The sequence below is a fragment of the Drosophila nasuta genome, chromosome 3, assembly GCF_023558535.2.
Source record: "Drosophila nasuta strain 15112-1781.00 chromosome 3, ASM2355853v1, whole genome shotgun sequence".
In the NCBI taxonomy this organism is placed as follows: Eukaryota; Metazoa; Arthropoda; class Insecta; order Diptera; family Drosophilidae; genus Drosophila; species Drosophila nasuta.
The window spans coordinates 54,080,130-54,103,110 of NC_083457.1; the positions used below are offsets into that span (position 1 = coordinate 54,080,130).

Consider the following 22,981-nt stretch of genomic DNA (forward strand, 5'->3'; position numbering starts at 1 on the left):
AAAAGTATTTTGTTTAAAAAAAAAAAGATATACTTCAGTCTTGAATTTAAATCGATTGTAAGAAGTTTTGCTAAGATTCGTTTATATTATATTTGCATCTCTATCTTTATCAATATCTTTAGTTTTGTGCTGTGTAATTTTTGAGTTATACTTAATTTGATTTCTTTTTTCTTCTTTCTTTCAACATTCAAACAGCAAAAGATACTTATTACTGTCTGAGAATGGAATATTAATACTTGAGTAATATTAATTAAAGTTCGTTGTAATAAATTCCTAAATTTCTTCATTTTTGTGTCTCTATCTCTCGTTACACTTAGTTTCCTTTTTGGCAATATTTAGTTTTACTTTATTGTTCTTCGATATTCGTTCTATAAAACTTCGAATTTGCTTTCCAGCTTACCTCATTGATTTTAGATTTCTAAGCTGTATCATGTGTACATATGTTATGTATCATAATTCTTAATAAATTTCCTCAAATCCTTTTTATGTTCATAATCTGGATAACATATCCTTCATAATCCCATTCGATCCAAATCTGTACTTTCTTTTCCCAGCACCTTAATCTCTATTCCTGTTTCGTCTTCCGTGTTACAAACTCGGTTTCAAAAGCAACACAACTTCAAATTGTTAGACAGACAGCATATAGTATGTTTATGTTGAAAGGGGGGACAATGATGAAGGAGGAAAAGAAAGAGGGTGAGAACGGAGAGGGGGAGGAAGGCTGTTACCGTGGGGTCGATTTGCGTATAAAAATTTGTTTGCCTGAATCAACTGAGTCAATGTTGAAGGTTGCGGATCTGTTTATTCTGTTGCCTGCGCTCAGATGCAGTCACTGATATGTAAATGCTTTAATTTCACAGCTGTAACATAAAAATCAGTCAGGCACACACACATACACAGAGTGAGAGAGAAAGAGTAAGAGAGACTGAGACAGCGATTCAGGCTCCCCCAAGTTTGTCTTGGAGTTCACTCTCCTTCTCCAATTCAATCGACTTCCTGCCGCCGCATTCGTGTTTGCGGTCGCCAAAAAGCGCGTTGCATGTTCTTCCCTCTCTCTCTCTCTCTCTCTCTTTCTGTCTCTTGGTTGAGCGAGAGTGTGTTGAAAACAAGCCAACTGATGTGGACGGGAATGGGAATGGGAAAGAGAGAGGGGAATCAGGGGATGCGGATGTGAAAAACACGTAAAGCAAAGTTGCACTTGCGGAAAAGTTTCAGTTTCTCCACATTTTGTTGCAAATAAATTAAGTGCAGGCGACGTTGAGGCTTATTGGCACAGCTTTCGCTTATTTTGTAAACAAGAAGCAAGAACGCACAGCACGGTGATGCTCCTTGGATGGTTGTAGATGGTGTAGGGGGTGCACTCTGTGGGCGTGGCACAAAGCGAACTGAGACAAAACAGCACTCAAACCCTTGCTTCCGTTTCGCCAGTTAAATAACGGTGAGAGAATATGCTCGATGCCTTTACAGTCGCAGTTAGTTGTCTATGCCCCCAACAGACATTATCGAAGTTATTTCCCTTCCCTGCTGGCTCTTTAATTGTGCTGGTCGGATGTTAAACTGGGTTGCAGTCTCACTTCATTGCGTGTCAAAGTCAAAACATTGCCACAATGTCAATTCCTTATTCATTTCGCAGTTCGCATTTCCCATTTTTTAAACCCGCTACCCATAGGGTAGAAGGGTATTATGACTTTATATATAAAATATATATATTCTTGATCAGCGTCAACAGCCGAGACGATCTTGCTATGTCCGTCTGTCCGTCTGTGTGTCTGTCCGTCCGTCTGTATGAAACACTGGATCTCAGAGACTATAAGAGATAGAGCTATAATTTTTTTTCAACAGCATTTGTTATGTTTGCACGCAGATCAAGTTTGTTACAAATTTTTGCCACGCCCACTTCCGCCCCCGAAAATCAAAAAAATCGAATAGCAAGCGTAATTTTAAAGCTAGAGTTTTGGTATATGCAAAAATTACAATAGTAGTTATGATTTCTGAAAATTTGGTTGCGATCAGATAAAAATTGTGGAAGTTATTAAAGAAATACTTATGTATGGGCAAAAACGCATACTTACTAGGGGTTTTAGTTGCTTTGGCTGACAATCTGGTACATTGTGCCGTCTATGGTATATTTGAATGGTGTACTATATTAATATACCAAATATACCATTTGGTATATTTTTAGTATTTTTTTTAGTATTTTCGGTATATTTTGAAAATAATACCGCAATATTCTGCCTTTACTAAAAATGGATAGCGGGTATCTCACAGTCGAGCACACTCGACTGTAACTTTCTTACTTGTTCATTTTCCATTTCCCATGCTCAATTCCATTTCCCCTGCTAAAAAACAAAAAGGGTGCCGAAACCAGATGAAAACCTCGTTTAAAAAAATGAAACCAAAACCCGACTACGACCCGATATATAGTTAATTAGCATGCAGTGATTTTTAATGGCGTTAATTACATGCCATAAATGATACTCTCTCTCTCTCTCTCTCTGTCTGTGTCTGTGTCGCTCGCTCTGCTTTTGAACCATCAGCTCAATTTTTGTGTTAATAAAAAATTTAATTAACAACAGTTGCACGCACAAAAACAAATATTCAGCGGCGGGCTTCAAGTGTATCGCAAAGTGGGCGAAAAACAAATGCAGCAGGTATCAATTACTTAATACGCTGTAAAGAAATAAAAAGAAAAATATTGAATGTAAAAATGTATTTATAGGAATACATATTATTGTAATGTAAATATATTTTGAATTTTGTATTTCATTTATATTTTTGTAGCGCATCTGCAAGTCGTCTATATCCAGCTTATTTGTTCGGCTTAAGTTAATTTACAGCGCACACAAAACAATTAAATGCTGAGGTGATATCCATTCAATATTGGCAATTATGATGATGCAATTAAAATGCTTTCAGCGTGTTGATTGAACTTGCTTTGAATTTCTTAACATCTGCAATGCTTTTGATGCTGAATTCAATTGCAAAATCCGAAATTCCATTTACAATTGTTAATTATTAGTTCGATTAGCTGCTTGAGAAACACTTTTCACTAATTCATATTCATATTCATATTCATTACGAGCTGCAAAAGCAGCTTCCGGTTCGTTATCGCTTCCTCAGTGCAATGTGCTGGTTTGCCTTTGAGCCTTTGAACTTCTTAGTCGCATTCTCGCAGTTAACAGTTAAGTAAATTGTTGAAACACATGAAGCTATCATAACTGCAAGTGGCTCTTAGACGACAGTCTATGGCCAGCTAACTGGCTGGCTGGTTGGCTTCTCGTCTGGATTGCAGGACAAAGTTTGCCAACAGGAAGTGACAGTTGATTTAACACGAACACACACTGACGCATTGTGAATAGAGAGCTGCAAACACACACACACAGTCACAGTCACAGTCATAGACATAGACAGAGGCAGAGGAAGAGACACGTGCACCTGTCGTCAAAACTTGCATAAGTCATGAAAATGCATGCACTTCCAAATCTCTTCCTCTTTTTTCCGATGTTGTTGCTGTTGTTGTTGTAAAATGGCACACAGTCTTATTCCTTTTGGTTCATCCTGTTCCCTCTTCCATTAAAAATGTCAGCTCGAATGATTTCCTTGCTCGCTTTGCTCTTCGCTCTGCTCTGCTCTGATGCAAATGTCAGACCACAGCTTCGGCTTCATCTTCAGCTTCAGCTTCTCAGCTTCAACTGCAACAAAATTTATGTCAACTAATTAAATTTAATGCGCTTTGTATGTGAGTAGTTTATGCAGCCAGCTTGCTTTCCGAATAACTGCAAAAAGACTTGGCCATGTCAAGCTGCATTGCCAAAGTTTCGCTTCAATTTTTGACAATCTTTTTAAGCCTGAAACGTGTCGTCGTCGTCATCGTCTCAAGTCTCTGCCCTATCAAATTGGGTAAATTAAAACTTTGTGTGCTTCCTTGGCAAAAAAGTTTGCACTGTGCCCAACTGTTAACCTAAAGACAATACACTCAAATTGACAATGACAGGCAGCAGACACAACAACATGGCCAACAGCAACAGCATTAGAAGCTGGAGCACTGGCAAATGAAAACGTGTCAATTTATGTGCCACAAAAAGCAAAAGCGACTTTGGCTGCAAAATGAAAATGAAAATGAAATATGTGACAATTTCGTATCCGAAACGAAATGAAACGAACCGAACTTATATATTAATTTCATATTTGTCTGCTGACTTGACAACTGTTCAAATTAATTCGAAAGCTTCCAAATTCCTTTTGTGCTCTAACAAAATATCATATTTTTATGCGAAATGTGATAGGTGGGTGGCACATTGTAATGAAAAAGTGTGCAAAACTAGTTTATGAAAGGCCAAAGAAATTGCCTGCAAAGTTTAATCAAGCTGTGTGCTAAATTTCTGCCAGAATTATTGGTTATCATCACAACTATAGATTCTAAATTTGCTAAATATGTTGTAATCGAAGCAGTTATATTTTTATAACTAGCTTAAAATTGGAGCAGCAGTGAAGTAAATCTTAGCAGAAAAAAAAATGTATGTAAAGAAATCAATTCAATTTTGTAGTGGCCAAAAATATATATTTATATAATATTAGGTTGTTTGATAATGACATACCGGTTTCTTTATTGATTTTTGACGACGATTTTAACATAGTTAGCATTGTCCGATTTAAGTGCTATATGTACCGTTGCCTTCTATGATTTTCTGCTATTTTGATGATGACTTGTATATGCCTCTCCTAAACAAGTCCTTCTCCCTATATAAAGTTTTCTAATATAAATGTATTAAACATTTAGAGCACAATATAAACTCGGTTTACATTGCAAAATTCAACTATTTATTGGTGCAAACATTATATATATTTTTAAAGTCTCTTTTGTAGTTAAAATATACGGACTCAGCATTTATAATTGGCTAATCGAAAACTATAACGAATTTTGAATTTTGGTTGCTAATTTTAGCTATTTTTCGTTTCACTTTTAAATGCATTCTCTTTTGTGCTCTTAATACCTTTGAAACTCACCTGTCATATTAAACACTCTGAACGTATTCAGACCCAATGGCCAATTGATTAAAGCTGCTTATGAAATGTAGCTGAACAAAAAAAAAGAAGGGAAAATATGCGTATAGAATTTCTTTTGCATTTGCAGCACAAAATTTATGAGCATAACGGCCAAAAATTGGCAGTCAAAAACCCTTTGGTTTATAGATTGCGCTGTTCCTCCTCCCCCTTCCTCCCGCCCTCTTTATCCTCCTCTACTCATATCGAGAAACTCCGTTGAACACCGCCAAATACCCGACCACTTTCAGTGTTTATGTGCTTATTTATTATTTCACTTTTATATGGGGCTACATTACTTTGGTTGTGGTTTGCCAAACGATTCGGGTTGCCATCGCCATCGTCGTCGTCGTCGTCGTCGTCGTCTTCTTTTGGGTTTGGCTTCATTTTTATGGCAATTTGACGCCATTTTATTGTCACACCGCAGCGCTGGCCACTTTAGAGTTGTCTCCGGCAGTCATAAATTCCGCCACGTCGGCCATTTTGTGGCATGCTGAGACATTAATTCGATGCCAATGTCCAAACACATTGTTGTTGTTGTTGCTTACAGGTTTTTCTCTTCCGCTCGGCGTGAGAACATAATTTATTTACACTCGTTTTTGCTGTTAGAAACTTCATTTTTTGTCGGTATTGGTTGCTGATTGGAAATCTACACACACACATCCATATGTATGTGTTCCATAAGCATAAGCATCTGCAGAGGGTTTTTCAATTTCATGTGAGGTGGCAACAACAACAACAACAACAACAACGACAACAACAACAACAACCAGAAAACATAATTCCAAGTGCAGCCAAAGTTATGGCAGCCAAAGCAGCACCTAAAGAGCAGTGTTAACCAGCGGCAAAGTAGAAACATTTCTCTCTCTGTGTGTTGTTGTTGTTGTTCAAGTGTGTGTGTGTGTGTGTGTGTGTTCGGGTGGGACTGAAGGACGCAGTAAGCAGCAAAATGCCAAACGCAAATGTCGCCAATATCCCAATGGCAATCGATGAAAATTTATAGAAAATTGCGCACAAATAAAATTTTACGTTTGTTTGCTTTTTTCATTTACGATGCCGGCACGCAAACCTCTCCTTCTCCTTCTCCTAGATGCGCTGTCTCGCTCGCACATAGCATCTGTCTCGCTTTATTACCAAGTCCGTTTTCTTGGCTTATTGAAATGCATTTTCTTGACTGCTTTCACTGCTGTTTGCTGCAGCTCGTCAAGTTGTGTGTGTGTGTTTTTTAGCCGCATCAAAACGATTTGCATTGCAGCTGTAACTTTTGTGTGTTTTTGTTTTGCCCCCAGCTGGCTATAGACCACGCCCCCCTCTCACCCTTTTATTCCTTTGCCCACATGTGGTGCATAGCTGTTGCTGCTGCTGCTCACAGACGCTCACAGACGCTCACAGACGCTCAGAGCTGTTAATGTTAATGTTTACGATTGTCGTTTTCCATTTCAGTTAATTGAAACATACAAAGGGAAGCAACCTTTCTGGCCCTGAGAGCAAAAGCATATCCTTTCGACTATGTCCTGTCGCCTGCCAAGTGCCAAAAAATACGTATACCACAATATTTTTCTTGTTGTTGTTTCTTGTGTGTTGATGCTCTTTAAATTTCCCCAGCTCAAAGTAAAGTTCTCCAAAGCTGTTGGCGTTGCTTTTACATTGAGCGCTGTCAGCAAAGAGTTAAAAAAGAAACTAAAGCACAGAATGATAGAACGAAAAAGAACGAAGCTTTAGTTCATGCTCTTTGCGCCGTAAAGTATGCAACACTTTTTCCTACTAAACCAGTGCACTGCGGAAAGTTGCCCTTTTGTTAAACTGTGTTAAACTTAAACAGTTGAGAAACTGCAGAAACCACAGGCAAGGAGATACACATCTCTATTTGTCCACCATTGAGGGTTAATATGCCAAACTAATTGGAACACTCGCAAATTGAAGATGTTCTCAGAAATTGCAAACTATATTACAGCAAATATTAAAGAATTGTAACTGAATGTTGAAATAGCATCTCTCGATGCTAAAGAATATTAATATAAATAAGTAATCAGGTTGAATTTCTTCATAAGTTTCTGCGCTTATTTTTATCTGCGTCTATAGCATATTCTCGTCTGTAATTTGTTTATTGCTTCAGTTTATCAGTTTCGTTGTGTGTGTTCGTACTTTGGGCAATTATGAAAGTTGTACCTTGTCGACTTAATTAAATGCCTTATCGTGTATATTTTTATGTGTAGCGAAATAAAGCGGCAACTTTCGTGGCTCAGGCTCTGCATAATTAGCTTAAACTTTAAGTTTTTCGCTGGGCCGCTGGGAAATGCTACCAACAACAACAACAACAACAACTGAGAATAACAACAGAAACTGTAGAAAAGATGTTGCTATTGCTACTGCATAAATAAACAAATTTCGCACAAGTTTGCATATATTTTTTGACTCAGTGTAATTAATACAATTAAAAATTAAATAACTTTAAACTCAATTCCCGACGCTTCATTTAGTCCAGCCTTTGCCTCCAGGGTGCTTTTAGTCCTTTAACCCATTGTTGCCATTGTTGTTGTTGTTGTTACTTGTACTGGCCGCATGTTATTGGCCTCTGAGTATCGGTATTTACCGCAACGGCTAATTGTGGGCAGGGTCCAGGCAACCAGGCAGGCAACGTAAGGCAAGGCACAAAGCAACCAGAACAACCGCAAAGCAGAAGACACTGAGCCAAAGACAGAGAAGGCAAAGGCATGGAGACAAAGACGAGACCGATAGAAACCGATAGCACTTTATGCACAAACGAGACCCCAAAGTGCTCTACACCCCCCTCTCTCTCTCTCTCACCCTTGGTTAGGAAATGAAGATGACTGCAACAAAAACACAAATATTGCATATCAATAACTTTTCATACATATATGTATATTGAGCATTTTTTGGGTGGGCGAGCAAATTTTCCACATCATTAGATGGCAGAGCACTCGAGTGAGCTGTCCGGGGAGTTGTTTCACTTGTCTTTCCCTTTCCCGTTGCCTTTCGCCTTTCGCCTTTGGCTGTGAGCATACGCGTTATCCTGCAACGGCAACTGTTTTTAGGGGCATTGCTTCGAGTGCCATTCAGACTCATCACACGCCATATTCATCAACTTGATTTCTGTTTTTGCCATCCCAACCCAAGTCGCAACTCTTCTCTCTCTCTCTTGCGCTCTCTTCTCGATGTTTGTTCTCTCCGGTTGTGTTTGCTCTCTTTATGAAATCCTGCTTAAGTTTACAATATGCCACATTAGAGGGCAATGCCAATCCCAATAAGTTGTACAACTCAATGAATGAGCGAAAAGCTGCTCCAAAGCCGGTTGACGAAAAAAAACATTGTTTACAAAGCGAATATGGGTTAATTTTCATCAATTTTCCAGCGAAAGCTCTGGAATTGAAATACTGGTTACAGTTATTCAGAAGATTATAGCAAGAAGCTTTGCATAAAGCTTCGCAAGCTTAAGAACTTGATGAACTTTTACCTTCGAAAACAACCCTTAACCCATTGGTGACTCAAAAAAGCTGGCTGGTGCTTTTCAGAGTGAGGAAAAGTTGGAAATGTATTTGAAAATGTAATACTACAGTCATATCTCAATATAAGAAATAGTTCTATTCATGCACAATAGTTTTGAAATGGATAGTCACAATAAATTGCTACTAGAGATAAATGCATACAACTTAGCATAGGAATAGGATTAGCTAACAATATGTGATAGGTACCTGTGATGAGGATGAGGATGAGGAGGAGGAACAAGTCTAAGGTACTTTCTTAAACTTTAGCAGACACTCGTAGAGCGTCAGCTGCCGCGTCTCTGGCATCAGCGTGAACACGAGCAATCCGAAGACAAAGCTCAAGCCACCAAAGGTAAAGAAGAACACCGAGTCCCTCAAATTGTGCTCGAATGCAGCCACCATGAGACCCAGATGCAAGGCCTGCTCGCAGATGAGGACGCCGGCCAGACACCGCGCCTTGTGGGCCACGCTGAATGCCTCCCCAGTGTAGACGAGAGCGGGCACCGCGACACCGCCGGCGACAATTATCTCGAAGAGCAGCATCAGCAGGGCAATGGCCTGCAGATTGATGTCGTAGTAGGTCTTCCTTGCGGTCTCCAAGTGCTCAAACACGCCGCCAACCATGACAATGAGAATGCCCGCCACAAACAGCGACAACGAGCACAACTTACGCCTTCCCTGCCAGTCCACCAGCAGAGCGCCGCCCAAGCTGCCCAGCAGACCACAGAATGCCAGCCAGTAGAGACAATTCATGTCGCACTCCAGCCCATGCCAGCTGACCGCGAGAAAGGCGCGATTGTAGGGCAACGACAGTGCCAAAGCCGCAAAACAGCGCAGGAACAGCACCTTGAGCAGCGGCAGCGTCCGTCTCCCCCAGCGATGCCAGCGCGGCGAGTCCTCTGGCGTCTCTGCAAACTGTTCCCAATCGCGTGCATTGTGCAGCTGACGGCAATCCTCCCGCAGTCGCAGCAACTCTGTGCCCGATTGCGACTGGCCATGCAGCTGCTTCAGCGTATCGCCCAGCGCCATGTCTCGCTCCTGGCGCAGCAGCAACAGCGGCGACTCCAATCGATGGGCCAGGCTCATGACAACAGCCGCCAGACCCAAGGCTGCCAGCAGAATGCCATGCAGCTGATCGATGTGCATTGTGTGACCCCGTTCGATGGGCTCCAAGGCGTACCAGAGGCGTGTGTAGAATATTTGTATCGACACTCCCAACCAGAGAAAGATGCGTTCACAGCTGAGCAACATGCCGCGTATCGACTTGTGAGCCACCTCCGAGCCAGTGACCAGCGCCTGCACCTGGGTCAAGCCATAGGCGGCGCCCACGCTCACGCTGCTATAGCAGGCGGCGCAGAAGTTCCGCGGAAACGCCAGGTTCAAAATGCCAGCGACGAGTAATAGAAAGCCGCTCGAAGTCTGCAACAATCCAAAGAGCATTTATTAGCAATTTGGGAATTTCACACAGAAATGGATAAACAATATTTTATTGAAAATGAGAAATTCCCTAATATTATTGTTTTGGTATTCTTAAGATAACAAAATATCCGGGAGACCACAAGGGAGGCTAAAAAGTTTGGAAGATGATCACGAATTGTGGTCACTTCAATTAAATGTTCATAATGGATTTAATTATATGAAAAATTTTAAGATGCAAACCATTATTGGTCAATTTAAACTTTTAATTTAAAGAAATTGTTCACTGCAATATATCCACATATAACAAGTAAGAAAACTACAGTCGAGTGTGCTCGACTGTAAGATACCCGCTACCCATTTTTAATAAAGGCAAAATATAGCGGTATCATTTTCAAAATATACCAAATATACTGCAAAAATACTAAAAATATACCGAATGGTATATTTGGTATATAGATATAGTACACCATTCAAAATATACCATAGATGGCACAATATACCAGATTGTCGGCCAAAGCAAATTAGACGCTAGTAAGTAGGCGCTTTTGCCCATACAAAAGTATTTCTTTAATAACTTCCACAATTTTTATCTGATCGTAACCAAATTTTCTGGAATCATAACTACTATAGTATTTATTGTATATACCAACTCTCATCGCAACTCTAGCTTTAAAATTAGGACATGGTTACATCGTCTCGGCTGTTGACGCTGATCAAGAATATATATACTTTATAGGGTCGGAGATGCCTCCTTCTACCTGTGACATACATTTTCTGTCGGCACAAAGTTATTATACCCTTCTCCCTATGGGTAGCGGGTATAAAGAGATTGCTCTGAGTGACTCTAAACAAAACAATACAAATTAACTCACTCAATGCAGAGCATCTGCAGAAATTAATTTCAATTCATAAAAAAATTATAAAAAAAATCACTTAAGGTGAAGCTTTTCTAACAAAAACTAGAGCTATGCATTTCAATTTCATTCCATTAAACATTTTATAAATTTAAGATTGATCCATTCAACAAAGCAACTCTTAATCAAGTGCAGTTTAAGTAAAATAAAAATGCCATTGTTTCACCAAAATTTAGTAGACGTTTTTTTCCATTTATTGGAAAAATCTCAAAAAAGTGTTTGTGTTAGTATTTGAAAGATAATAAAAATCAGATACAATTTCTCTGCCTGCACTTTGTAGCCTAAAATGTATTTCTAGTTTACAAAAATATTAAATAAATAAAACTCACTCAATGCAAAGCTCTTCTCAACAAGAATGCACTTCAAGCTCTGCCCATTAAATATTTTAAATATATAAAAGTCAACAGCAAACAACAAAAACAATTTAGTATCAAGTGCAGTTTAGGCAAAATAAAAATTCCTGTTCAAGCAACAAAATTGGAATTTGATATCCAACTGCTGCAAAATATTCCATTCATTAATAGAATGCCTTCACAAAATATGCAAGTAATGTTGTTAAAGTCTTTAAAGTGTGCGTTGGTATCTCTTTAAAATATAGTACTGTGCAATTAAATACGCTTTGACTAGCCAATTAACTAGCTCGTAATTTGAGATTGCCCTCAATAATATAGTAAGCGTTAAAAACGCTTTGATTTCATGTTCGTGTTGTTGTAATCTGAGTCATCAAATAGCATAATATTGGTGGGAGATTCGTCGAAATCTGCGTAGGTTTTGAGAGGGTGCTCGTATTTCGCCCCGAAAAATGTGTCGGGGGCAGAGCTCTAATTAAGATTGTCAGAGTTAATGGCAATTGCGATTTGAAGTTTATCAGTTTATCATTTTATGGATGTGAGATAAGCAGCTAATGGCTGGCAGGCAGCCCGCCAGCCCGTCAGCTAGTTAACCAGCAAGCCAGCTAACCAGTTAACCAGCTGGAGGCAAAGTTGAAGAGGAATTCGGCGTACTTACATAGGCCACGTTTTTGGTGACGCGCTGGACGAAGGCGGCGGCGAGGAGAGCTCCAAAGGCAGCGCCAATGAACCAGCTCATCATCAGATTGTGAGTGCTGTCGTTGTTGTGAAACTTGCCAGCGGGTGTATCGAAAATGGACCAGGCCAAGCGCATGCCGCTGCCCACAAAGACAAGCGAGGCTGCAGAAGAGATTGAGATAGAGTAGAGGAGGCAGCTTAAGGGTCAGAGTTGAGGGAGGTCAGGATCAGGAGGTCAAGGATTTACCGGCGGTCATCGACTGAAACTGCAGGCGATAGCGCCACATGAGACGCACCCAAGAGAGCTTGGCCTCCTCCTCGATAGTGGGTAACAATGGCATTTTGCACTAATTACGCTTAAACTGCAATTTCCTTTTGAATGAGCACAATCGATTTGTTTATTTCATTTGTTGCTTGCCGCAATCACAATCGGAATTCCAATCACAACGACGTAGCCACTACAATATGTATGTTATTTCTTGTTTATTTTTTTGCTTTCTTATTACTTAGAAATTGCAGAACTTGTCACTTGTTATTGCTTGCGTATCTGTATCTGTCATGTTCACATACTGCGGCGGCCTCAATTTTAATTTGGGGAGTTTTCGATCTCGCGCGATATATTCTGTTGCCCGTGCGGAGAGAGATTGGCGAGAGAACTGGACAGTTGCTGTTCGCCTGACCGACCGGTTGCCTGTGCCTGTGCAGTTGATAAACGGAAAGCACACACAACACACAACAGTTGAGCTCAGTTGTCTGAAGTGCTCGAGGCAGCGTCGAAGTCGAGTACGTCGAAGCTCTCGCTGATAAGATAAATACCCTGCAGATACAAACAAACAAACAAACTGGCAGAACTGGCAAAACTGGCAGACGCACAAAACTTTTTGGCTCGCTCACTTATCAATATGATTACTGGATATATAAATGGTAAATAAATTAATTAAATTTGAATAGTAGGCGTCCCAAGTGGGTAGAGTGGACACGAAGTCCAATGCACGAATAGCTTCCGAATAAAAGTGTTTGTAACACACCGAATTGGGCATGCTCTATGTTATAGAAAGTTTGAGTTGTAGTAATGTTAGGACATTTCAGTAAGTAGCATATATATTAATATTTTTGATTATGAAATTTATTTGAAAAATATTTATAAAAATGTACTATATAAATTATAAAATATATATAATAATTATAGTATAATATAATAATAAAGGAATCTAAAACAAAATTAATTTAAATCAATTTAAAAGTTCCTAAAACTTCTAAGATAATTTCTACATTATTTTTATAGTTTCGATTATAGAAGTTTAACTTTACTAAACAAAATAAATTGACAATTTGTTTAGAGGTTACAATACACACATATTTAATAACATAATATATTTTAATTTAATAATTAATTAGGAACCGTCTGGAACTGATAACTTATTTAGCAACAGATAAATATAAACAAATACCCATAATTTAATCTTCTTTCTCTCTATGACTACTCAACAGTTTATAGTAAATAAAATATCCATATAATATATAAACCTGATAGCATTGTTTTCTCATGTGGTTCAGAGTTTACTAGAACTTTTATTTCGTAGTAATCACTATTCACTAGAATTTGCCAATAATTCGTCGAATGCACTCAAGAAATCAAGGCGATTGCTCTCTGATTAGAAAGTCATCATGTGCAAGAAGTTGAAAAGCTCGCTGTTATTTCAAGTGGTTTATCAGTCATTTAATATAAAAGTCTATAAAATACACACATATTTTAATCAGGCAAGGTTTTTATGTCTAAATATAGCTATAACATTAGGTGGTAGATAGTCTTTGCTGTATGTTGTGCCTACTTCTGGGCTGTAGGTTGATCACGAGAAGTCCCGAAACTTTTGCTGTGCCTGGCGCAGAGTGAGAAACTTGGTCTCTGGCAGATACCAATGGCTAAATGCAAAGCCCAGCAACAGGAAAGTGCCGAGGCCGAAAAAATAAATACTGGCCGTATGCAGACTCAAGTCCAAGGTGAAGACCGCTATCTGAACAGCCAGCTCCATCACATAGGCGATGGCAATGCAGATGCGTTTCACGGCGAGAGGAAATGCCTCCGAGAGATAAACAGGACTTGGGGCAAAGCTGAGGCCAGCAAAGAATTGGAAGAGAAGGAGCAACCAGACTGCCATCCTCGAGTCTGCAGTTCGCACAAAGTCGACGCCACTAAATCTGCTGGCAATGCCAATCGATGTGCCACTGCAGACCATAAATCCAATCAGCTGGGTTAGCTTGCGACCCAAAGTGTCCTGCACAAAGGCGCCACTGCAGCTGCCGGCCAGACGCAGCAATCCGAAGAGCACATAGGGACCTGAGCTGATTCCGTAGACACTGGTGCTGGTCATGGTGAGTGTGAGGACGATCAGCATGCTAGTGCTCAAGGCGTAGAGGGCACGCAGCAGACAGAGACGCAGCAGAGCAGGCAGAGCCTGACACCAGGCTTCAGTTGTGCTCAGCGAATGGTTGTGTCCAATGTAGGAGCTGTGTTCGGTGAGCTGCTCGTTTGTCTCCGTTGTTACAGCTCGAGGATACTGCAGCCGTATCAGCGCATCGATGGCCAGCTCCTGTTCGTCCTTGGCCAGCAGCAGCACAGGCGACTCGATGCTGAACAGCATGGCCAGACACCAGGCAATGCTGCCGTATATCGCACAGAGTATGCCCTGAAATTGGTCCACGCTCAGCTCGTATTCCGTGCTCCAGCTGACGCTGATAACGATCTGCATAAATATGCCCAAAGTGCAGGACATCTGCTCCGTGGCCGAGGTAATGTTGCCACGCTTATAGCACACTGCCAACTCACCAGCCATGGCCAAGGTGCTTGGCAAAGCCAAGCCATTTGCCAGGCCATTGAGGTAACGTGCTGCCAGCATCGACTGCACATGCAGATGCGAGGCAGTCAGAATGATGCCACCAATGACGACAAGCAGACAGCACAATTGCTGCAAGCGGAGAATTCTTGATTGGGAACAATTTCATAAAAGGGGAATTGATGATGCTGCACTTACCATGAGCAGCTTGTAGGTGAAACGATTGCCCAGCAGAACGCCGAGTACAGCTCCTAGAATGGCTCCGAAAAACCAAGCTAGACGCAGATGCATACAGATCACCAGCTCATCCTCGAGACTGTCGAAGCCAATGCTCCAGGCAATGTTCATGCCGCCGGAGAGGAAGATCAGTGCAGCTAAAAGAAGACAGATGTTTCAGAATGATATAATTGATTCCTTGAAATTGTTAACAAAGTTCAGAGCACCTAATAGTACAAAGCGGTTTTGTGATTCATATTTAGTGTAGTAAACATTAGCTAGCAGTATAAATGTTTATAAGAGTTAATATTAGGTATTGAAAACAGTTAAGAGTAACACACCACTCAATAAGTTCCCGGCCTGTTATAAAGATGCTTTTCAATATATTGATGTGGTAAATTATTGTTCTAATGCAAAAGTATAAACAAGTTTAACGATGTTTACTCGTATGTAGGAACAGCCCCCAAGTTCCAATACATTATGAAGTTCAAAATTCACATTGAGAGCACTCGCATTGATACTGGGAATAGCTAAAAGTACAGAGATGATTCATTATCTCTTTATGATATATTACCTGTGCTAAGCATTCCCAGAGTAATGACTGTTCACAATAATAATAGGTAAAAGCAACAAAGAGGGTTAACGCTTTGTTTATTATGTATTTGGAGACTACTCTAACGCATTGTTTAATTTAAAATTCATATTAAGAGCAGCTAAAAGTACAAACAGGTTTACTATATACCATATTGGGTCTAGTAAACATTTCGAGTCGTATTATTGTTCCAATGGTTATTGAAATGGAAACAAACATGTATGTGAAAATAACAAAACGGAACAGCTAGAAGAACAATGCGATACACCATTACGAGTATATTATATACTCCCAAATTTATAAACAGTCATACACTGCTTTATTATGCAAAAATAAAAACTTGATAAATACTAAGCAGTATTCTGATGTATAGTATAAATAGTATGACTGTTTTACTGTTTTATTGGATGCACAAATGAAAACAGGTTTTGCGACATCCGATATTATCGTAAACATAGTAAACATTTATAGAACTCTCTTTCATGACTCTTTCGCTGCCTTGAGTGTGGTGAATAATATATTTAGTATATTCAGTCGAGCAGAGTTGCCAGACTGTTGCACTGTTTAAAGAACCTTCAACATATGTTACACATTGAACGGAAGTAGAAATAACAAACTTCTTTTGTCGAGTACAATGCACAATAATAATTAAATTATTAGTCACACTTCTCACCTGCGCCCAAGGCATTGGCCTGTGGCTGATTTCGCATATCCCTATTGCAGCAGCTAGAATGCAGTTGATATTGATGAGGAAAGGTTGTTTCGATCCGACTTGGCTCGGGCAATGGTGAATAACCCACTGTGGACTGCGACGCCGTGCGTTGATATTCACTTCTGGGTTCCATCGTATGCTGCTATTGTCTCCGATGCGTCCAGTTTGATCGAGCAGCCAAAGAGTACTGCACGAAACACAAAATAGCTACATTCTTTTTTGGGTGCTCGTCATGTCGATTGTCGAACAGGTTTCCACTTTGGTTTAGCCATTGACATATACGAATCTTATCGCGTATTGATTGATAAACGTGGGTGGTGATATTGCTATCGCGAACGCAACCTTTCTAGCTGCGCTCTTATCTGTCATTTGTTTATATTGGACTCTAGGCGAGCCAAATGCGAAGCATATGTTACTTTTGTTTTCCATTTAAATATATAGAAAACTCAGGTAAAACCCAAGTTGTGCTCTTTTCTTTGTGTATTTTACTTGTCTCTTTTTCTTCAAGTTCGTATCTCTTTTGTCAACAATGTAATTGTTTTTTTCTTCTTTTTTTGTAAGTAGTTAGCTTTATTAAGTTTAGTTTATTACAAGATAGTTTTATTACATTTTTGCATTTATCGATAGTCGTATAACAAATTCGGTTATTTCGTATTAAGAATTATTGCACGTTGAAATAAAGGATCTGAATCTCTGCTGAGCAATACGTAGCGTCGTCCTTCGAGTCTCGGGCAGACACAATATGCTAATAAAAAATGCACCCGCGCAGATGCCACCGACTATGTATTGGAATTCATCAATTAAATAATTCAATCCCATAATGATGAAGATCACCATTTCGAGGATGAAGGTAAAGCTCAGGAAATGCTGTTTCACTTTGAGGGGATAGGCCTCCGATAGGTATGCGGATGTCATGGTGAATGCCAAGCCAGCGAACAGTTGGAAGAAATACAGCCAAAAGATGGCATCTCTGTAGCTATAATAGGATTGACTGGCAGCCACACAGGCAAAGATTGCAGTCCCAGCAAGACCCACAACTGTTGGCCCCTTGCGTCCCAACGAGTCCACAATTAAGGCGGCAATGCAGCTGCCCAGCAGTCGAGCCGCTCCAAAGATAAGGGCATGTTGGTCATTCCAATAGTAGGAGTGTCTGTTGGCCAAAAATAGAATTTCGACGAAGAAACTTGAAATGCTGATGGCACTGATGCAGCGTATTGCAGTGAGCTTAAGAAAGGCAGGAATCGCCTGACTAAAACTCTCCTCTGAGGACATATTCGTATTCTCGGTCACATAACGCTTGTGCTCCTCCAGCTGAGCCAAAGTCTCCTCTTGTGCTGTCAAAAACGGTCGCTGCAGGCGACGCAGTGCATCGGTGGCCGCCTGTTCGCGTCCAGTGGCCACCAAAGTGACTGGCGATTCAACGAACATTATGGCAGCCATAACTAGTCCCACGAATCCGAACACCGTAGTTATAATGCCATTGACATACTCGGGAGCGAAGTCGTAGTCGTCTGGAATGTAGGTCGAGTCAACAATGATTTGTAGAAAGATGCCAAGGTTGAAGCTCAGCTGCTCGGTGCTTGCGGTGATCTTGCCACGCATGTAGAACACTGCCAGCTCCCCTGCCAAGGCTACTGTGGGAGCAAATGCTAAGCCATTGGCAATTCCGTTCAAGTAGAGGTTGGCCAGGACAGCGTCGACACTGTAGAAACTGCTCCAAGTAACGATGCCTCCGATGAGCACCAGCGTCGAGCAGAAGATCTGAAAGATAGAATGCAATAAGCAGGCGTTTTCATTTTTCATTCGACTTGTTTACTTACCGTAATCAATCGTCGAGGTATCACTTTGGGCAAGAATGCTGCAACGGCAGCTCCAATGATGGCACCGATGAACCACGCCACACGAACATGGTCGCTTGCTCTATCGTAGATCCTGTGTCGGAATCCAATGCTCCAGGCAATGTTCATGCCACCCGTGGCAAATATAAATGTGGCTAAAATGATACCAAAATTATGTCAGTGAAAGTGGTGCCAACACTTGTTTATTGCCTCACCCAGCTCATGTGTATTGAGCAATAAGACTGTATATTATTTTCGAGTATCTGCTTAATCTAATCTCAATAATTTCAAAGCCCGATAGCTAGACAGACGATGACTAATTGCACAGTATAACAAATTATTATTACAAATGTCGATGCGACTATTCAACAGTATTTAAAGACAATGTATTTAATTTCAAGCGGTTAAAATATTCCTTGAGGCCAAAATATTATAATTGACATATTAATTGGCAAGAAGTCATTGAACAGAACGAGCTACGTAAATCGGTTTAAGAACGTCAAATGAATGAAAATATTTTCTTAACTCTACTGACTTTCTCAAAACAGTTGAAGTAATTATTAACCCTGATTATTTATTTGTTGAGTTTAACACTTACCCGCACTTAATACGTTCATCTGCGGTCGATTTAACCTGGTTCTTTGATACCAACCAGACGGACGCACCAGCAATATAGTTGGAGGAGGTGGTGGAGGAGGAGGTGGCACATAATGTTGTGCTGGCTGTGCATAGACCTGTCCTGGAGGAGCAAAGCTCTGTGGTGGATATGCCTGTGGTGTGTATCCTTGTGGTGGGTAGCCTTGAGGTGAGTAGACTTGTTGAGGAAAGTCTTGTTGTGGTGGATATCCTGATTGCGAGTGTCCTTGGGGAGGATATCCATATGCTGGAGGTCCCCGTGGTGGATATCCATGTGCTAGAGGACCCTGTGGTGGGTATCCGTGTTCTGGATGTCCTTGTGGTGGATATCCGTGAGCTAGAGGTGCCTGTGGTGGATATCCGTGAGCTGGAGGTCCCTGTGGTGGATATGCTTGTGATGAAAATCCCGAAGTTGAAGGTCCTTGTGGTGGATATGCATGCTGCGAATAGCTTGGCGGCGGATAGTTCTGTGCTCCTTCCGGCGGAGCCGATGAAAACCCGAATGCGGGTGGCGCAGCTGGCTCCGGCGGCAAATACTTATCGTTCTTCATTTTAGATTTCCCGCAATAGTTTCTTTTTTCGTTATAACAATCGATTGACAGAACAAACTCCGCTGGAAGGTGTGTCGACACTAAAAGCTCCGAGCGTAGGCAAAGCGCTTATAATAATTTCTCACTGAACTGGAAAAACGTCAGGCAACTGATTGATAAGCAAAGCCCAATGATAAAGCAAACAAAAAATAAAACAAAACGCTTTTGATAATAAAACTGGTAATGCTGTGAATTTGTAAAGTCAAGGCTAAGCCGACGCAGCTTGTCGAATAATTCAAACAACTCCGATTAGATAATTAATTTATTTATATCCTTAGGAAGTAAGTTTAGTACACTCTCTGTAAATATAGACGAAACTCTGCAGTCCGCATTTATTAAAAATAATAATATTAAAGTGCCGTCAACTGATTGGAAACCCCCTAGATATTATAGATAGTCTATAAAGTACTAACAATGAGCCAGACACAATTGACACTTGTCAGGTTCAATGTTCAAATTAAATTTATTTTAATTGTTATATTTAACTAATAAAAACTAATTTGCGACCGAGGCAAAGCCAATGACGCCGCAGCCAATGCGTGCTCCAGCATTACCAGTTGTTTTGCTCAACTCATGTCCACCTTTGCCAAGATCATCGGGATCGGCGTGGACAACCAAACTGCGTCCAATGATGCTATTGGCGCCAAAGAGCGTAATGTGGCAATCGCAAAAATTGATTTTTGTTGCTCCTGTTCCCTCAACATTGATGTTTCCCAAATCGCCCAGATGACGCTCGTTGTCTGTGGGTGCACCATGCTGTTTCTTGTGGGGATTAAAGTGTGCTCCGGCGGATGTGCAGCCACTTGTGGAGTCGCCAAACTCATGCACATGAAAGCCATGTAGACCTTTTGATAATCCAGTCACCTCACCTGTAATTTTGACGGCACAATTTTCGGATTTTTGTTCGAAATAAATTGTGCCCTTGGCATCGCCATTGAGCACGCAAACTGCCTTGGTTAACATTGGTAATTGAAATTTGTAACTCGGCAATATAAAATGTGATTTATTTCACCAGTTGTTGAAATAATTCTTGGAATCACTAAAAAACCCCCTGGAGATTTTGATGATTAGACAGATTAAAATGTTGATTTTTATTTGACATTTATTGCCCAGTTCAATGTTCAATGTTTGAAGTGTTTATCAAAGATGTTCATTGAATGGTTCTATCTGATTCAGGCATATATTTATGACAGGTTAATACTTGTTATTAACACGTAACAATAGTTTAGAATCCCTTGCTCGACATGCCCTTAAACTTTTCTTGTGCCTCGCGTAGTGTGGTGCCCTTAGTCTCTGGCAGACACCAAAAGCCTAAGAGAGCTCCGAGCACAGAAAATGCACCGAGAATGTAAAAGTATATCGAGATACCAGTAACAGAAGTATGGCAACAAGATATTATAAGGAAGACAAGCATTTCGGCCATAAAAGTGAAGCTTATGAAATGCTGCTTCACTCCCAAAGGATATGCCTCGGATAGGTAGACAGAGGATGGGGCAAAGGCAATGCCAGCAAAGACCTCATAGACGAAGATGAGGTTAACTATGCTGTCAACAGCACCATACGGATAATCACCCACCATGGATGCAATGCCAAAGGAAAGGCCTCCGCTGACAAGCAGTCCAAAGAGTGTTGGCTTCTTACGTCCCAGAGACTCGGTGCAGAGACTGATCACAAAAGTGCCTATCCAGCGGCAAATTCCAAATACCAAGTACTGCCACATGAAATCATAGGGAGAGTAATGTGTTATTATGGAAAGGAGGAACGCATAGTACACCATGATGGACAGACTCATGGCATTGAGAGCACGCAGAAAGACGAGTCGAAGAAGCGCTGGCAATCCTTGCGTAATGCTCTCGACAGTCGATATGTTCTTGTTCTGTGCCAGATAGCGCTTGTGCTCCTCCAGCTGGGCGTAGGTATCTGTGGTGATCGTGTGAGGTTGCTGCAGTTGGCGCAGTATCTCGAGTGCGGCCTGTTCGTTTCCATTGGCCAGCGTAATGACTGGCGACTCAATGATGAGAAAGGCGGCAAGAATCAGTGCAATCAGTCCGTAAATAGCCGAGAGAACTCCGTGCATTTGCTCCGAGGTGAATGTGTTGTAGTAGTAAGAGTCCACTCCCCATGCTTCGGTATAAACCAACTGAATGAAGAAGCCACATGTGAAGCACATTTGCTCTATGGATGCGGCAATCGGACCACGCATATAGGGCCAAGACACTTCGCCTATTAGTGCCAGGGTTGGAGAAAAGATCAATCCATTGGCAATGCCATCTAGATATAGACTGGCTTCAATGGCTTCACTATTGTAGCTTGTTGCGGCTCTAACAATTCCAGCAATAAGCACAAGGGCTGAGGCAAAAATCTGCGAGGAATTTAATTGTTTAGTTATTGAACTTTGATGACATTTTTAGCGTTACGTACCAATACGAATTTCTTTGGAATTTTGTTTGCCAGGAAACAGCTGATGAAAGCACCAATAATAGCCGCAATGAACCATGCCACAGCCAAGTGCAGAGATGTGAAGATGGTCGAGGTCAAGGGGCGAAAACCAACGCTCCAGGCAATGTTCATGCCACCCGATATAAAGATTAGTGAGGCTGAAATGATACAATTCCCATTACAATCACATTCACACACTCGCATTTTAAAGGAATTTACGAATCACATCAAATAAACAGCAAAACTTGTAGGATAGACTTGGCCTATCTTATCACCGATTGCTGACTAACTCTCGAATGATTCAGCTCCCACTCTATTTATCAACCCACCTGCGGCCACAGCGTTCGATTGGGGTTTGTTCCTGCGGTTGCGACTATACCAGCCACCTGGCTGCACTATAACTGGAGCTGGGGGAGGTGGTGCGTAGTTCTGTGGCGGAGGTGGACCATAGTTCTGTGGTGGTGGATTGAAACCTTGTGGTGGATAGTTTTGTGCCGGATATTCTGGCTGTGGAGGTCCTTGTGGTGGATAGCCATGCTGAGGAGGACCTTGTGGCGGATAGCCATGCTGTGGTGGTGCCGAAGTGAACCCATAGGTCGGTGGCTCTGGAGGTCTATATTTGTCGTTCTGCATTCCGCGGTATTCACTGATCACTTTTGAGAACCGATTGCGACCGTTTGTTGATAGAAACTGAACATGTTTGGCCCCAGTCGACCGTTTTTGACGTCTACATTTGATGGAAAGCTTAAGATAAAAAGCCTATCGCGTGCCTGATAAGCTTTTGGTAAAATCACAAATACGTATTCTCGAATGCCAATTGGTGATAAGAGAGCTTATCACCGAAGCGTAGGCAAGTCCAGGCAAAAACATATCAAAGCTACTAATACGTGAGAAATGTAAGCACTTGAAATATGGTCAATGTTAGATCTATACTCTGTACTTCCCCATTGTTAGAGTTCTAATTCTGGCGAAATTCGTCATATAAAATTGTATGTATTTAGTTAATCAGGTTACGGCAGGTTATGCCAAACACATTACGGCTACTTGGCAAAAATATTAAATATTGTTGAGCCTGATAAGACGGTTGTAAAATTAATAAACTGTTCGTGTGGCTACCACAGCTGTTTTCAAGTGCTCGTTGATTGTTTATGGTTATATTTGTTGTATATTTATTTATAGCAATAAATAATATATCGATGCTTCCTTTCGATACA

The 22,981-nt window shown here is 40.9% G+C and overlaps 5 protein-coding genes across 5 annotated transcripts; all 5 read right to left on the reverse strand.

The window, feature by feature from the left end:
* Nucleotides 1-8,564: 8,564 nt before the first annotated feature.
* On the reverse strand, nucleotides 8,565-12,619 carry LOC132792706 (uncharacterized). Its single transcript, XM_060802155.1, has 3 exons — nucleotides 12,158-12,619; nucleotides 11,891-12,072; nucleotides 8,565-9,968 (listed from the first exon to the last, which is right to left on the reverse strand). The coding sequence occupies exons 1-3, from the start codon at nucleotides 12,249-12,251 to the stop codon at nucleotides 8,793-8,795; spliced, it is 1,452 nt and encodes a 483-aa protein (XP_060658138.1). The 5' UTR covers nucleotides 12,252-12,619; the 3' UTR covers nucleotides 8,565-8,792.
* A 745-nt stretch (nucleotides 12,620-13,364) lies between these two features.
* On the reverse strand, nucleotides 13,365-16,469 carry LOC132789513 (uncharacterized). The gene is made up of 3 exons (XM_060797571.1): nucleotides 16,226-16,469; nucleotides 14,943-15,118; nucleotides 13,365-14,876 (listed from the first exon to the last, which is right to left on the reverse strand). Exons 1-3 carry the CDS (start codon nucleotides 16,395-16,397, stop codon nucleotides 13,761-13,763), a joined length of 1,464 nt encoding a protein of 487 aa, XP_060653554.1. The 5' UTR covers nucleotides 16,398-16,469; the 3' UTR covers nucleotides 13,365-13,760.
* A 344-nt stretch (nucleotides 16,470-16,813) lies between these two features.
* LOC132789511 (uncharacterized) lies at nucleotides 16,814-19,403 on the reverse strand. The gene is made up of 3 exons (XM_060797569.1): nucleotides 18,701-19,403; nucleotides 18,085-18,257; nucleotides 16,814-18,025 (listed from the first exon to the last, which is right to left on the reverse strand). The coding sequence occupies exons 1-3, from the start codon at nucleotides 19,287-19,289 to the stop codon at nucleotides 16,919-16,921; spliced, it is 1,869 nt and encodes a 622-aa protein (XP_060653552.1). The 5' UTR covers nucleotides 19,290-19,403; the 3' UTR covers nucleotides 16,814-16,918.
* Nucleotides 19,404-19,772: 369 nt separating this feature from the next.
* LOC132789514 (superoxide dismutase [Cu-Zn]-like) lies at nucleotides 19,773-20,319 on the reverse strand. Its single transcript, XM_060797572.1, has one exon. It carries the CDS (start codon nucleotides 20,289-20,291, stop codon nucleotides 19,824-19,826), a length of 468 nt encoding a protein of 155 aa, XP_060653555.1. The 5' UTR covers nucleotides 20,292-20,319; the 3' UTR covers nucleotides 19,773-19,823.
* Nucleotides 20,320-20,404: 85 nt separating this feature from the next.
* LOC132789512 (glucose facilitated diffusion protein-like) lies at nucleotides 20,405-22,490 on the reverse strand. The gene is made up of 3 exons (XM_060797570.1): nucleotides 22,097-22,490; nucleotides 21,750-21,925; nucleotides 20,405-21,690 (listed from the first exon to the last, which is right to left on the reverse strand). The coding sequence occupies exons 1-3, from the start codon at nucleotides 22,398-22,400 to the stop codon at nucleotides 20,554-20,556; spliced, it is 1,617 nt and encodes a 538-aa protein (XP_060653553.1). The 5' UTR covers nucleotides 22,401-22,490; the 3' UTR covers nucleotides 20,405-20,553.
* Nucleotides 22,491-22,981: the final 491 nt, after the last annotated feature.

What these genes read in the sequence shown, in the direction of transcription:
- LOC132789513 (XM_060797571.1), bottom strand. Translation starts at nt 16,397, where the DNA reads ATGGAACCCAGAAGTGAATATCAACGCACGGCGTCGCAGTCCACAGTG. An exon ending in GGCCAATGCCTTGGGCGCAG is followed by an intron (nt 15,119 to 16,225) that starts GTGAGAAGTGTG and finishes GTCTTCTTTTAG; the next exon opens with CTGCACTGATCTTCCTCTCC. An exon ending in TCACCTACAAGCTGCTCATG is followed by an intron (nt 14,877 to 14,942) that starts GTAAGTGCAGCA and finishes CTCCGCTTGCAG; the next exon opens with CAATTGTGCTGTCTGCTTGT.
- LOC132789512 (XM_060797570.1), bottom strand. Translation starts at nt 22,400, where the DNA reads ATGCAGAACGACAAATATAGACCTCCAGAGCCACCGACCTATGGGTTC. An exon ending in ATCGAACGCTGTGGCCGCAG is followed by an intron (nt 21,926 to 22,096) that starts GTGGGTTGATAA and finishes GTATCATTTCAG; the next exon opens with CCTCACTAATCTTTATATCG. An exon ending in TTCCAAAGAAATTCGTATTG is followed by an intron (nt 21,691 to 21,749) that starts GTACGTAACGCT and finishes AATTCCTCGCAG; the next exon opens with ATTTTTGCCTCAGCCCTTGT.
- LOC132792706 (XM_060802155.1), bottom strand. Translation starts at nt 12,251, where the DNA reads ATGCCATTGTTACCCACTATCGAGGAGGAGGCCAAGCTCTCTTGGGTG. An exon ending in GTTTCAGTCGATGACCGCCG is followed by an intron (nt 12,073 to 12,157) that starts GTAAATCCTTGA and finishes TCTCTTCTGCAG; the next exon opens with CCTCGCTTGTCTTTGTGGGC. An exon ending in TCACCAAAAACGTGGCCTAT is followed by an intron (nt 9,969 to 11,890) that starts GTAAGTACGCCG and finishes GGATTGTTGCAG; the next exon opens with ACTTCGAGCGGCTTTCTATT.
- LOC132789511 (XM_060797569.1), bottom strand. Translation starts at nt 19,289, where the DNA reads ATGAAGAACGATAAGTATTTGCCGCCGGAGCCAGCTGCGCCACCCGCA. An exon ending in GATGAACGTATTAAGTGCGG is followed by an intron (nt 18,258 to 18,700) that starts GTAAGTGTTAAA and finishes GTATCATTTTAG; the next exon opens with CCACATTTATATTTGCCACG. An exon ending in TACCTCGACGATTGATTACG is followed by an intron (nt 18,026 to 18,084) that starts GTAAGTAAACAA and finishes TCTATCTTTCAG; the next exon opens with ATCTTCTGCTCGACGCTGGT.
- LOC132789514 (XM_060797572.1), bottom strand. Translation starts at nt 20,291, where the DNA reads ATGTTAACCAAGGCAGTTTGCGTGCTCAATGGCGATGCCAAGGGCACA.